The 14,824-nt window shown below is 37.8% G+C and overlaps 3 protein-coding genes across 7 annotated transcripts in view; all 3 read right to left on the reverse strand.

Moving 5' to 3' along the window:
- plxdc2a (plexin domain containing 2a) overlaps positions 1 to 3,423 on the reverse strand; it is a 7,406-nt gene extending 3,983 nt beyond the window's left edge. Inside the window, exons 1-4 of one of the 5 annotated variants that reach the window (XM_014018324.1) lie at positions 3,178 to 3,423; positions 1,954 to 2,141; positions 1,476 to 1,613; positions 954 to 1,023 (exon numbers count right to left, since the gene is read on the reverse strand). In XM_014018324.1, coding sequence (XP_013873778.1) covers positions 954 to 1,023; positions 1,476 to 1,613; positions 1,954 to 2,141; positions 3,178 to 3,259 — 478 coding nt within the window. In that variant the 5' untranslated portion in view covers positions 3,260 to 3,423. Of the gene's footprint in view, positions 1 to 953; positions 1,024 to 1,475; positions 1,614 to 1,953; positions 2,142 to 2,254; positions 2,799 to 3,177 lie in introns of those variants that run through there. The other 4 variants (XM_014018325.1, XM_014018328.1, XM_014018326.1 and 1 more) reach the window with 4 other exon arrangements.
- A 763-nt stretch (positions 3,424 to 4,186) lies between these two features.
- LOC106524506 (peptidyl-prolyl cis-trans isomerase FKBP1A) lies at positions 4,187 to 6,548 on the reverse strand. Its single transcript, XM_014018330.1, has 4 exons — positions 6,448 to 6,548; positions 6,307 to 6,354; positions 5,719 to 5,831; positions 4,187 to 5,486 (listed from the first exon to the last, which is right to left on the reverse strand). The coding sequence occupies exons 1-4, from the start codon at positions 6,482 to 6,484 to the stop codon at positions 5,361 to 5,363; spliced, it is 324 nt and encodes a 107-aa protein (XP_013873784.1). The 5' UTR covers positions 6,485 to 6,548; the 3' UTR covers positions 4,187 to 5,360.
- A 2,428-nt stretch (positions 6,549 to 8,976) lies between these two features.
- si:ch211-106h4.4 (MAM and LDL-receptor class A domain-containing protein 2) overlaps positions 8,977 to 14,824 on the reverse strand; it is a 20,140-nt gene continuing 14,292 nt past the window's right edge. Inside the window, exons 41-51 of the mRNA XM_014018332.1 lie at positions 14,492 to 14,679; positions 13,778 to 13,943; positions 13,266 to 13,478; positions 12,295 to 12,473; positions 11,941 to 12,178; positions 11,455 to 11,614; positions 11,268 to 11,382; positions 10,951 to 11,065; positions 9,503 to 9,599; positions 9,359 to 9,416; positions 8,977 to 9,276 (exon numbers count right to left, since the gene is read on the reverse strand). Coding sequence (XP_013873786.1) covers positions 9,184 to 9,276; positions 9,359 to 9,416; positions 9,503 to 9,599; positions 10,951 to 11,065; positions 11,268 to 11,382; positions 11,455 to 11,614; positions 11,941 to 12,178; positions 12,295 to 12,473; positions 13,266 to 13,478; positions 13,778 to 13,943; positions 14,492 to 14,679 — 1,622 coding nt within the window. The 3' untranslated portion in view covers positions 8,977 to 9,183. The remainder of the gene's footprint in view (positions 9,277 to 9,358; positions 9,417 to 9,502; positions 9,600 to 10,950; positions 11,066 to 11,267; positions 11,383 to 11,454; positions 11,615 to 11,940; positions 12,179 to 12,294; positions 12,474 to 13,265; positions 13,479 to 13,777; positions 13,944 to 14,491; positions 14,680 to 14,824) is intronic.

Consider the following 14,824-nt stretch of genomic DNA (forward strand, 5'->3'; position numbering starts at 1 on the left):
ACCAAGACTTTTAGGGTTTGGACCAAATCGAGACCAAGACCAAGGGAGGCTCAAGACCGAGACAAGACCAAGACTTTTAGGGTTTGGACCAAATCGAGACCAAGACCAAGGGAGGGTGAGACCGAGACAAGACCAAGACTTTTAGGGTTTGGACCAAATCGAGACCAAGACCAAGGGAGGGTGAGACCGAGACAAGACCAAGACTTTTAGGGTTTGGACCAAATCGAGACCAAGACCAAGGGAGGGTGAGACCGAGACAAGACCAAGACTTTTAGGGTTTGGACCAAGTTGAGACCAAGACCAAGGGAGGGCGAGACCGAGACAAGACCAAGACCAGATAAAAAAAAGTGCCCTAAAAGATGGAGTATTCTGTACACATGTACAGTTTAGGGGAATGTATTGGGTGACAGCTGGTAACAAAAATACATAAAAAGCAATGACTCAGTTTTGGATTTGAATCAGTATGTTTTAAATCCAATGAAAGCAAAAATGTTAACTAATAAATTGAACAATAATCTGTCTGTTTAGTGATATTTCCACAGTTGTGGACTTGACTGGTCTTGAAATAAAATTCAGAGTCCTCAATGTCCGAGACAAGACCGAGTACAAATGCTGTCGAGTCCGAGACGAGACCAAGACCATCAAAAACTGGTCTTGAGACCGGTCTTAAGACCAAGACCGGTTTCGAGTACTATTAGCAGGTGCTTAAAACTAATCTGAAGTAAACTAAGCTTTTCATTATTTTCCTCCACATTTTCTTCCAAAGCTCATTTTAAAATTCACCTCGTACCATCAAAGTCCAAAAGCCTCTGCAAAGTCTTAAATGGTAAAATACTTGTTACCTAATTATATATGGAGTCCAAAATCAGTCACTCAAATCTTGATTAAAGTTCTAATCTTCATCAGATGGAGCTCTTATCGTACAGAAGAAGGCTGCGTGGTTCATGACTCACCTCCTGTAGCGACCGTGACTTCCTTCAGTAGGTGACCATAGAACGGAAAACTGAAGGAAAGTTTCACTCTCTGAAAAGATAAAGTGTAAAAGTTAATGTGTTCTCACAGAATCAGCGATTAGAAATAAAATGCTGATTTTTATCTGTGCCAGAAATAAAACGTGTAGCAGCAAGAATTGCGCAGATGAAAGAAAACTCGAGCATTTTTCTGAAAAGTAAGGTGGATCTAGAACATGTGTAAATATAAAGTATTACACAAAAGGTTTGGGTTTGGGATGTTTTATGAACCTGCCTTTTATACAAAACCTTATTTTATTGTCTGATGACAAAAACTAAACTGTAAATGTTTGATACTTTCTGAGAAAAATTATTTTTGTAGATTTGTCGTCCTCTGCTGGCCATTTAAAATAATGCACGTTTTTAAAATCACAGAGTTTGTATCCTCCATTAATGTGAAAATAACGTGACATACCACATGTTCATAAATCTCTGGTTGTTGCACTGATCACCCACACATCTTACCTCCACATGTCTGTGTGTGTTGGACAGAAAGCCAAGGACTGTCCACCGTCCCCCCTCCGTCTCATCCACCCACAGGTTTTTACCGGCAGCATCTCCAAGACTGTAGATTTTCGACGTGTAATAGACGTGATCAACATCCTGCAACACCACAGAATTTACTGAAGGTTTTCTCTTCAGTGATATGTAATCCTCTTCTCCAGATTATTATAAAAAATTTCATTTTGTGTTTATTTTGTAAACCTGTCTGGATACAAACTTGTTTCTTGGTAAGCAAACTGAAGCACTAATGAATCATTGGGACATTAAAAGACCCTTATGTTAACATAACAGCAAAAACACTTCTTTTTTTTTTTTTAGCATTTTTCCCTCTTTTGTAAAAAAAAAATCTTGTATATAAAGAACACCACCATTTAGTTGAAGTATAGTCCTTTTTAAACTTTTGAGTTTATGCAAGTATATAAAAAATGATAAATCTTACATTGATGTGTGTGGAGTTATCCTGTCTCTCCTCCATACGGACATGAGGATTTGGCCCCTCTGGCTGATGTTGGTCTTTATAGCGGCCCCTCTTGTCTGCAGTCCAAACAGGGTCCCCAGTCCTGGATCGGGCTGCCCACCTCTGCTCTCTGGTCTGGTGATGCTGTGCAGCTAAATGCAACCTTTCCCCTGTGTAAGAAAAAGAAGAAATAATGGCATCTGTTGTCAAATTGAGTCAATCCTACAATAAAAAAGGGACTTTTAAATAAATTGCATCATCATAAAGAAAGCATTTTGTGAACCTCTGGAAAAATTTGTTTTGTGTTTTAGAGTTTCTGATTGCGATTATTTAAGCAGAGACAGCTTCCCCTAACATAACACGGTTAAACTGAAATATAAACATGAGTTAAACCATCTTTCCCAGCATGCAGCAGGGTACAAACAGTTCCTCAAGCAGGTGTGTGGTAAACATCTCCCCTCCCCGATCATTCACAGGTTTGAGTTCCGTCTTTTCTCTTCACAGCAGAGGGTGAAGCATGCTTCACATTCTTCACACCAGCAGCTCCAGGAACAGAAATGTTGAGTCCAGGCCTGCAGTGGGTGTTGAGTCCATATATCTGTCACATGGTGGTCGATGACGGCTGCAGAGGTCCTGCAACATGTGGGTGGGCAGTGATGCTCCTCAGTAACAACAACAGAGCAGATCTGGGGACCTTTTTTTTAACCTACTGTCTGCATTAACAAAAAAGGATTAATCAAACAGCTCAGACGGTGTTCATTGTGTCGAAGCAAAAAATGCATTTTGTTTCCCTGCAACAAGCAGCACACCTGAACCACATTATACCTGTGATTAGTCACCACCTGTTACCTTCAAATAATATTTATAAAAATACTCCCCCTGTTGGTTGGGAGGCATTAACACCACACAACAAAAACAAGTTTCCAAATGTTGAGATTCATTTTCCATAAAGTGATTTATTCCTACCATAATATAATGTAAAAATATTACCCTGCACATTTAACCTAATCATCAGAAATAAATGCTGATTTTTATTAAACTTTATGCTCAATATACAAAGCATATAAGTAAAAACAGAAAAAAACACTAACATTATTACCAAATTTGAGGTATTTTACTTTCAACAGTGAACCTAAACAGAGAAAATGCAGAATGAACGTGTGTATTTTTCATGTATTTGAATTTAATATTATTTTTTAAACTTACCACTGGTTGATTTCATACAACTTATATGAATCTGAACCAAGACCAGAGTTATAATGAGTTGAACCGCTTTGATTATCGCCATCGGCTCCAAAAACACAAGGGGCTAATTAAAAAAAAAAGAAAAGATTATTAAAAAAAAATTAACAGAAAAAGAAAAACGCAACTTACTTTACACAAAAAAGTAACACAATCAAGCAAAGTCAGTACGGGAAACCTTGCATTAAACTAAAATCATTTAGAGCTCTCCGTTTGTCCGCAGATGTTCTGATGTTGCTTTTGGCGTGTGAAGATGTTGCATTCAAGTGCTGTCGTAATTATTATTATCGTTGCATGTATGGTTTCTTTCTTGAAAAAAATATTTTTTTGAAACTTTGCACCAAAAATTGTAAGGAATGTATGGGATGCTTAAAATACACTTTTGTCATTATAATTAAATCAGCACTAAAACATTTACTTAAATATTGGTTAGTGTTATAAAGCACTGAACACCTTTTAAGTAACATTTAAAGTTATTACAGTTTGATACTTCTCAGACCATTTTATTTAAGATTAATACGAGAACAAATATCCGCGCCAAAGTATATAAGATGTCTCTAATAATAATTTGTAACTTGCGTGGACTGGGAAGTTACGTTCAGTACGTGAAAGCAGCACATTTTTCTGTAGTTTTAGTTATCGCCACTAGAGGGAGACAAACCGCGGTTAAAACAAGACGCTACAAAATCCAGCTTTCATTAGGTCACAAATATTTCATCAACTCTGTATCAAAAATTAATTCAGATGTTTACTGCTCCTTGTTGAATATGCATTCATATGCTAGCTATTTATTTCTGATCAGTTTTGAGGTTTTCAATACATTTTTTTTAAATCTTAAACACCAAATAAAATAAAAAGTTAAAATATAGCTACATTAAAAAAACAATATTTGTTCTGGACTGAATCAAAAAGCCCAACTCCAAAATCCTCTTAATTTGTGTTTAAAGCCCAAATAATACTACCACACAACATAAACATTTGTACAGCATCCTGTTTTATTGTTAGACTGGAACAACCACAGGTAGGAAACGCAAGACAATGCAGGTTTAAAACAAGAAAAGAAAAAGAAAACTAAACAAAAACAGGTTTTGTAGTGAAATAACAAGGACACTTCAGGTCTAAAAAGCTGACTTGAACACTTAGTAGCCAGTTTAAGGAACATGTCAAATATCAAAACAAAAATCACCAAATACTAATAATGTTTTGCCTTTTTTGTTCCTGTGTGATTGCTTTAAGGTGTAAACCAAACAGACTAAATCTACTGCGGGGAGAAAGGTGTAGGAAAAATAAACAGCTGTTTTACCGTTAATCAATGCCACACTGTTTTATAAACGCTGGAAGAAAACACTTGTGAACAAATTTGCCAAGACTGTGTTTACAGAAGTGCCACACACTTTCACTGTGTGCCTTTTAGTGCGTCAACATCTAACAGGCAAGAAAAGGAATGCAGTTTATTTAACACCGAGAGCTGCAGTGAATATAAAATTATCTTATTAGAAGAAATCTGACCAGATCCAATTAATGAAGCTTTTGTAAAATCAAAGAAAACGTCTAGATTTTTGCTTATTTCATTTAATTTTGCAGAAACATTTCCTATACTGAGAGGTGAAAACAGCTATGTGAGTCTTAAAAGTGTAGCGAACACTAACTCTACACAACAGCTGCGCTGTTCAGTTGGTGCCAAATGTTGTGCGCAGCCTTTGTGGTAAAAATAACACACGCCTCACTTTCATTAAGATATTAACACTTGCAAAAACACATTTTAAAAATCACAAAACATTTCACGTGTGTAGCTGTGGTCAATCCTGAGTCTTTATGTTTCATATTTACTCATCTGATAATGGAAAGCCTGAACATGAACAGCGCACCAGTTTGGAGAAAAATGGTGAAGCTCTCAGGGCCTGAGGACCCTCCTAAGCACCACAGCTGCAGCCGGTATTAGCACGGTGACGATTGCGTTTCACTTTCCTTATTTTAAACCGAGTTTTAACATTTCTACAAAACGATTCCTTCCCGACGAAGGCTTCCCACAGCATATTTAATCAAACTATTATTTGTGACACATGTGGATGGCGAAAAACAAACACCTCCCTCACCCAAAGGAAAAAAAAAAAAACACTTGGTATTGACTTTCAGTGTAAAAAAACTCAGCATTGCAGGAGCTCCACCTCAAAAATGAGAGTGGCATTTGCAGGGATGATGGGCGGGTATCCACTGGCGCCGTAGGCGTAGTCTGGTGAGCAGGTCAACTTGGCCATTTGACCAAGGCTCATCTGTAAAACAGATTTGAAGTTAATCATCTGATACGTTACATTCCACCGCATTATGTTATTTTTCGATTCAACTTAATCATCTGTATGAACATAACGTGTTTCATACAGCAAGTAAAGAAAACACAATGCATACTTACAAACAGGATCAGCTTCTGTCACATTAAGATTTAGCTCAATATCTTTAAAAACTGTCTGAACAAGATGTCACCTGGGACTTTTCTCTTCTCCTTACCTGAGCTACACCTTCATCCCAGGCACGGATGACTTCACCTTCTCCAAGTTTGAACTTGAAAGGCTTCCCTCGGTCTCTGGAGGAGTCAAACTTCTGCCCGTTCGTCAGCGTACCTGTTTAAAAAAAAAGACATAAAAACATGAAGACCTGCGGCTTTTAGCTGCAGAATCAACTCGACGTTTTGACGCACATTAAAGCTGCTGTCAGGAAATAAATAAATAAATAAATAATAAACGCGCAGGGTGGTTTAGCTTGACTGTCAACGCTTGCCCTTATTATTCACATTTTGTACCTGACGAGATGTTAATTTTAGAGGCGTGTGGGCGAGCCTGTCGCTTTCACCCATTTTGTTTTTTTGGCAGACCACGCTGCTATCCGCCCCCGACTTTTCAGGCTCTATGCTAAGCTATGTTAGCATTAGCGTCATTTTCGACGCGCCCACGGCCAGCATTTAATCTTTTCCAGATACTCCAAATTACGCGTTTCATATCTCCCCTTTAACTCAAGCGACTGATGAGTCTTGTTTGGATTTAAAGGCAAATAATGAAATAAAAACTGTTGAGTTAGCACTGAACGGAGTCGTCTTACCGACATAGTGCACGGCGACCGTCGATCCTTTCTTCGGAAAAGTCCTTCCTGAAAAGCAAAACACAAGATCAACAAATAAACACTGCAAAAAAAAACAATCAATAACTGCAATCAAGCAGAAATTATAAGGAAAATCTTTACCGTCTCCAGGCCTGATAGTCTCGACATGAACTCCCATTGTTCTCTCCGTGCAATCTTCCCACTTCCTGCAGCTCCTCTGCCACTGTCTCTGTGCTGAATGAAGCGCTGAGGTTGCCAGGTAGGGATTAACGAAATGTCACACTGCGCTTTAAAACAGCCGTATTTTCACTTGACCCAGTACATCCACCGGAAGGGTGGGTGGCTGTTAAATGGACACACAAGAAGAAGGGTACTGCTGCACGTATATAAAAACAATTTATTATATTGTATATTTGGCCTCCCCCAAAACATTTATCATATAAAAACTAAGCTAAACAAAAAAGCCTTTATTGAACATTGTATGGAATCTTCGTACAAAACAATAATTCTCATGTATTTGGCAACACGGTTCAAAGTGGATCACGTGGTTCAATGAGTTGCGTTCAATATGATCTCGGAAGTCAAAACTTATTTTTAGAGAACATCCGATTTGGGTGTTCTTAATTGTTATGCGGGCTTATACTACACTCATTATGAGTGAATTTGCGTTTTATGCGCGGAGCTTGATAATAATTTTATACTTTTCAAATTTGAGGGACGTTACACCGGATTATTTTTTACTATTTAAATGTACGGAAAAGCGGAAATTCCCACTTCTGAGAATGAATGAAACGCATCATTTGTTATATCAGGAACGGGCGGAGCCCACAAACTCAAAAAGCTCCAGAGAAATTAGTTTGTTTTTTTTATATGATTTTTTTTATATTTTATTTTTCGGTCAGACCCCCCCCCCCMAAAAAAAAAAAAAATAATGAAACAACAACAACATCGAAATGCGGGAGAAATAAACAACACAATAAATCCAAAGAAGTGTATTCAAAATGTAAAAAGGAAAAAAATATTTATAGGTCCTCTGGACGGGTTCTTCTTTAATGAAACGTTTCGTCTCTCTTCCAAGAGACTTCTTCAGTCTGAGAGTTTCAGGCAAAATTCAGGCTTTTGAGTCCTGCCTCCAGGTGACTGATACTCACATCACATGGCCATCGCTCACAGGTGACCGATACGTGATGTGAGTATAGGTCACCTGTGAACGATAGCCATGTGATGTGAGTATCAGTCACCTGGAGGCAGGACTCAAAAGCCTGAATTTTGCCTGAAACTCTCAGACTGAAGAAGTCTCTTGGAAGAGAGACGAAACGTTTCATTAAAGAAGAACCCGTCCAGAGGACCTATACAATTTTTTTTCCTTTTGATATTTTACCTGGTTTACTGAGATGCATCAGGATATTCAAAATGTAGAAACACGTTTTGATACTAGCATGCAGAGATGTAAAAACACTGTAGCCTAATTGGAACAATAATGAAATTATTTAAATCTAAATTATAAACAGGTCCTTAAAAATCTCAGTAGATTAGGAATACCATATTTAGACACGTTAACACTTTTGAGAGCTGGGATTGCAAACTTCTGTCCAGCAGGGAGCCCTGTTGGTGCAGGAGTTTAGTGGGTTTATTCTCGGACCAGAGGGGGACGACAAAGTAAATTAACTTGACTAAAAAAAAAAAAAAAAACTTTTCATGTTGTTCAAACATTTTTTCACCAAGTTAGTCAAATCTCTCTTTGGTAGCTGCTGCTTGAGTATATATCACAATGGGGGACTGGTTAATATTGGAGCCCAGTGGTGGAGAAAGTACTCAAACACTGTACTTAAGTAAAAGTGCAGATAAACAGACAAGAATGTACTCTAGTAAAAGTAAAAGTACCACATTAACATTTTACTTGAGTAAAAGTAAGTAAGTATTTGCTTTTAAAAATACTTAAAATATTAAAAGTAAAAGTACTTGCTTAATGTATTCCCAAATGGTCTACAATATCATGAAGTGTGCCTACTGTATGTATATTTTTAATACATCAATTAGTGAACAATGCTGCAGATAATGCATAGTTTTGTGTTTACACTCTGTGACACTGTTGACACTTGGACTTGTGATTCTGTGCATCATCACATATTGTGACAACAGCTGCAGAAGATGTCAATTCACCACCAACCTCCTCTATCAAATCTCAACAAGTCATTTTTTTGAACCAGTTAAATAAGGCCATGAATGGCACATTTCCTCCGTGGTGGAAACCATTATGGGCATGCTGCTGTTCTGCTTTTTTATGAAGGAGGGTGCAATGGTACTTTCCTGCTTTGTTCAATGGACCAATTACAGCAATTCCCCCTCTCGCCACTGATAATTTTCTAACAAAAAAATCAAATAAACCACAAATAAAATAAAATAAAATAAAAAATAAATCGACGTGACATGAATGTACTTTGTAATTCAACGCATTACAGAAATGTAGTGGAGTAGAAAGTACAGATACTCAATGTAAAATGTAGTGGAGTAAAAGTCAAAAGTACCCATGATGAAATCTACTTAACTAAAGTACAGATACATGAAAAATGTACTTAAGTACATCAAGAAAGTATTTGTACTTAGTTACATCCCACCACTGTTGGAGCCACAAACCAAACATACACAAAAGTTAATAATTTAAACACATTTTTTTTTCTAAAAAACAATTTTATTCAGTCAGTGAATAGTTTTTCTGCATTAAAACATTTGCAGATAATTAATACAACTGTGATCAAGAGTCAACAAAATACTTTTATAAACTTCTTATTTACCTTCTATTACACTCATCTTTGAAAATATAAATACATATTTCTTCTTTCAATAAAATTACAATATCCTAAAATAAAAACAAGTTCAGGCATCAGACGTTTCCACAGCGGTGTTTTTAGGTGACGATGGATCATAAAGGTTGTTGAAAAAGGAGAAGTCAGATTCATGTTGTATGCCCTGAAAAATAAAAAAAACAAACATTTAAATCATGCAGCATTTGTAAAGCTGTGTTATGGTTTTAACACCTCATCCTTTTTACCATGTCAAATCCAGAGTCCTGCTCAATCGCCTCATTGCTCATGATTGTTGGCTGATTTCTAAAACAACAACAGAGAAACCTTAAATCACTGATTTAACTGCAGCTTCACTGCTATGTTTATTTCATAAATAAGTTCTTCCATACATCGAGTAACACCTTCGGTTCAGCAGAAAGAGCAAGATGGAGACGATGACTCCAACCAGCAAAGTCAGACCAACTGCAAGACCGACAGACAGAGCACCTGCAGAAACAGGAAAACATGCAGACGTTAGCTGAGGCCGACTTTTAAATGGTTTCTAAACGAATCAGAGAAACATCATCTTCTGTAGCAATGTCGTTTGAACGCTGAGTGCAGAATGACTTCAGTGAAATTAGACAAAAATGCTGAAACTGAGCTGGTAAAGCTAAGAACCAGAGTACTTGCTAAAAAATTAGAGGAAAGACACTAGCTAAAAGTAAGAAATTCTATCTCAAAGCTAAATGTAGCAAAAGAACATTGGCCAAAATAGCAAAAGGTTAGCTAAAGACTAAAATAGCAAAAAGCTAATTAAAAGCAAAAAGTAGCAAAACACCAGCTAATACAGAAGGTTAGTTAGAAGTTAAAGGCAGCAAATAGGTAGCTAAAATTATAGTAAGGATGAATAAAAATTAGACTTGCAAAAATGTAGCTAAAAACTCCAGGTTAGCTAAAAATAGCAAAGGTTGGCTAAAAGCTAAAAATACCCAAATATCAAAAAGAAAAAATTGTATAGGTCTTCTGGATGGGTTCTTCTTTAATGAAACGTTTCGTCTCTCCTCTTAGAGAAGAGAGAGAGAGAGTTCTCGGAGAAGAGTGTTAATTAGGTGTCAACGATAGCCATGTGATGTGAGTATCAGTCACACGGAGGCAGGGCTTAAAAGCCTGAATTTTGCCTGAAACTCTCAGACTGAAGAAGTCTCTTGGAGGAGAGACGAAACGTTTCATTAGAGAAGAACCCGTCCAGAAGACCTATACAATTTTTTTTCTTTTTGATTTTTTACCTGGATTACTGAGATACATCAGGACAATACCCAAATATGTTCAAATAAAGTAGCAAAAGGCTAAATAGTAAAACAGCAGCTATAACTTAAAGTACGGAAAAACTAGCTATAAGCTAATATTAACAGCAGCCAAAAGTAGCAAAAGGCTATGCACAAGCTAACAGACTAGTAGCTAAAGAATAAAAGCCCATGAAAACTAATTAGAGCTGCTATGTTGAAGCAGATTTTAAAGAACAAAGTTTTTAAAGGAAGTGATAAAATGTCTGTATTTCTATGGAGAAAATATTTGAATATTTTCAAATATTTTGAAAAGCATAAAAGTCATAGATCCCATCTCCTAAATAAGCTGGACATTTGGACATATTGATAGCTCAAACAGCAAAAATTATGCAGAGGTAGTGAAATAGCACAAAAACATACAAAATAACAAAACATAAAAACAAAAGCTCAAATGTTGAATCAGCACTCTGTCATTGAACGAGCTTTATGAGTTGTTCTAATGAATGTTTCTGGAAGAAACGCTGTCTGCTTGTTGATCGTATTTCAGATAAGCGCTACAGAAGGAGGGTTACTGTTATTGGAAGGATGGATGGGCGGCTCTGTGAAACAGTTTCTGGGGGTGATGATGATGTCATCCAGAGCGACGTCTCCGCCTGTACTCATCCCCTTCTGATACGCAAACACAAACTGTGGAGAAGACACGTATTCAAAGGCTGCACACAGAAACCTGAAAACACTCATGAGTGTGACAGTCCTGCTAATTCTTAAAAACAGGTTGCTTCTTATTTGACTGACACTTCCTCTAACAAAGCATCATTCAATAAATTCCTATATGATTGCATTAGTTCCTACTTCACAATGATAAAATGCATCATAATCCTATGATTACCCAGAATGCCTCCTCATGTTTAATGTTCAAAGTGGCCTGCAGCCACTGGTCTCCTTTGTTTCCAGCTTCAATCCACTGCAGAAATCCTTCCTCATTGCCCGCCTCATGCATTTTTCTATAAAACAGAACATCCGTAAATTTATATGTTTGATCTACATTAAGCTCATGTTTAAGATGTTTCTCAGACCTGTTGTTTATGTAGACTCTCAGGGTCCCCACGTGGTTACCATACATGTGGTACCAGAATGAAAGACAGTGTCCTCTGGAGGACGGCTGGAACACGTCACTGATCAGGAAGGACAAGTCTCCCCAGTCACCCACTGAGCTGTCCACATAAACGTAGTGACCTGATGGAAAACAGCATAAACAGTCAGTGGTGAATGGTGAATGGAGGGTGATGATGTTTTTGCTCGTGTCTGTGTACGACTGCAAATAAATACATTTTGGAGTCTAACAATAGCAAACACAAAAATTCAATGCAGTCAGTTTTGTAAAAATCTGATGCTGAGTTTTGATTTGGTGTAGTCGTAGCTGAGAGTTACCCCAACACATGCATATTACAAAACATTCGAGCTATATTTGGGGTGTCTTACTTCCTACTTTAAAACTAAAATCTTGAATATTTTACACCTGATTATTTACCAAGTCAAGGGGGGTGGTTTTTGTTTATTACCATGCGTGGAATTGGTGGTGTGGTCGACAGTCGGTCCGGTGTTTGGGTTCGGGGAGGCTCCTGCTCCACGGAGCCAGTCTCCCTGGTCGACCACCCCACCCAGGTTGCTCCAGTTGCAGAGCGAGCTCTCAAAATCACAGAATCCCAGAGGAGGACAGTGAGCGTCTGTGAGCTGCACATCATCAAAAGCCATGTGTCCCTCCTGCATGGGGCCAGCCGTCACAGCCTCCACCACAATCTGAAAAGCTCAGCACGTCAGATCAAATGTTTTGTAACAGAGACCCTTTTTTATTCTTTAGCAAGAAAAACACTATAGGAAACTTAGTGTTTAAGTGTAATTTAATTGAATCTCACTCTGTACGGCTGAATCCGAGGCATCAGCGAAGCCTGAGCGAACCTCCACAGCCGACCCTGGTCTCCCATCTGGGAGAAAATCAGAACTTTTTTCCCGTCTTCACTCTGCTGGTAAACATTCAGCGTGCCCGTTCCTTCCCCGTACATGTAGTACCACAGCTGCACACACGACCCTTTACCTGCAGAGGTGAGCACAGATGATTTATCTCAGGGAAAAATCCACAACAAAACACTTCATTGTGCTGCCTTGACTTCTGTAAACTAAATCCTTTCCTGTTTTATTTTCTCATACCTTTTTTTTTTTTACAATCTAATTACTTCCACTAACTTTAAAATTAGCATTATGCAACTTTTAGCTTCCAGCTACAATGTTGCTACTGACTGTTTTTAGGTACCCTTTTGACATGTTCATCTTTTAGCTCCTGTTTTACTACTTTTAACTTTTGGGTTACTGTTGTCCTACTTTTTAGGTTTTACTTGCTTTTTGCTATGTTTAGCTTTTATTCTGCAAATTTTAGCTTTTTGCTAGGCTTTTGCTACTTACAGTGTTTACCCACTTTACTACATTTGGTCCACCCTTTACTACTTTTAGCTACTATATTTGCTAATTTGAATTTGTTGTTATAATTTTGCTACTTTTAGCTAACCTTTTGCTTCTCTTACTAGTGTTTTTCTAGCTACTAGGCTATTTGTAACTTATAGCTTTTAGGTAGCATTTTGGTACATGTACTTTCTAGTTAGTTTTGCTATTTTAGCTGGATTGGATATAATTAATTTTGTTAGCCAGCATTTTCCCTTTTTTAGCTAATATAGTGTTCTGTATTATTTAGTGTAACAACTCAGTTTCAGTTTCTTCAGCAAATTTCAGCAAAGTAGCTTAGCAGTCAGCATAAACATGTCATTTCTCTCGTTAGACATGAAGCTGTTCTTGGTTTCAAACAGATCAAATCAAAGTTAACAGTGACTCATACTTGCAGGGTACAGCGGGGACATCATGGCCGCTGTTTGGCCCTCCTGGTCATTGAGGGAAAGCGACACGTAGTAATAATAACCCATGACCGTGTTGGTGGAGTGGTCTGTCTCTGGGCCTGTGTTGGAGTCACGACCCGACTGCCTGACCCAGTCAAAGTTATCATTTGTTAACTGCTGCCAGTTACAGCTGCCCTCCTCAAAGTCACACAAATCTATAAGACAAAACGATGCAACAGAAATCAGATGTTGCAAATTATGTTTTCTCCCCAATAATTCTCTTTAAGTTTAGAAAAGAGCTAAACATTCTCAAACTTAATTTTTACACTGATAGAACAAAACCAACAAATTCTTGATACAACATGGATTTTTTCTCATAAGATCTTAACATTTAGAGGAGAAAAATATAAATACCAGAAAATGTTTTTGTCAAAAATCTTAGAACTTTCTAGTAAAACTTATTTGTTTTGGTAATTTTTAGTGCCATTTTTCGTTTCAACTTTAGTTTTATTACCAGAGGCAGGACACGGTCCATGGATGAAGCCGAGATCATCAATGGCTATGTCTCCTGCTTCTCCTCCCACCGAAGCCTCCAGAACCACTTGGTGGACTCTTTGCATGTTCACATGGTTCTGAGCCAGCAGCCACTCATCCCCCTGGTTTCCTGATTTTTGCCACACCTGCAGAAAAGACAGGAGGCTGATTCACTTACAATGAGGATGTGAGTTATGGGCGGAAACTGTGCAGCTTGCAAACATTATGCTCCAGTGTTATTGAGTAATAACCATTTCACAACTGTGAAATTATAACAGGGAGAAAATTAAGAGGAAACAGCCACAAATATTTTGCAATCAGCTGCGTAGTGTTTTTTTTTTTTGTTCACACCAGCATTGTTAACAACATATCTTCTTATAAAGCAGATTTTTTTGCTTCGTTTAGTTCATTTACAAAGTTAAATTTGTAAAAGCTAAAATAGGCCAAAGCTAAAAGCTAAAATAGAGAAGCAGTGGTGCAGAGGTTAGATATGATGATTGGGAAAGTCTCAGGTTTGAATCCCCGGCACAAAAATTTGGGTGGAAAAAGTGAAGCGCCCTCATTTTCCTCACTGTAGGCCCTTAACCCTCCAGCTGCTCCTTGATGTGTCTCTGCGCCTTTCGACAAAAGCCCTCAGCACCACACGTGTGCTCACATTAACTTTCACTTTATTACAAGTTAAAATATATTTTACCAGTGTTTCTTCCTGCGTGTCAGCTGTTTTCAGAAGCATCTTCAAGGAGCCCACAGTAGATCCAAACATGTGGTACCAAAATGTGAAGCAGTAACCATTTTCACCAGCAGGTGGCAGCAGTGAGGACTTCAGTTGGGCTGTGTTTTGCTTCATTGATGGATGGGAACTCTCGATGTAAAGATACTTCCCTGAAAAAACAATAATAAAGCAAATATTTGTTGGTCCTTTAATGGGAACTTCCAGATCTTTTGTCAGATTGTTTTACTTTTGAAAAGATTTAGGCCTTAAGATGAGAACATGTCTGGAGAAGAAATTGATGGATATATATATATA

The sequence above is a fragment of the Austrofundulus limnaeus genome, unplaced genomic scaffold (genome assembly GCF_001266775.1).
Source record: "Austrofundulus limnaeus strain Quisiro unplaced genomic scaffold, Austrofundulus_limnaeus-1.0 Scaffold190, whole genome shotgun sequence".
In the NCBI taxonomy this organism is placed as follows: domain Eukaryota; kingdom Metazoa; phylum Chordata; class Actinopteri; order Cyprinodontiformes; family Rivulidae; genus Austrofundulus; species Austrofundulus limnaeus.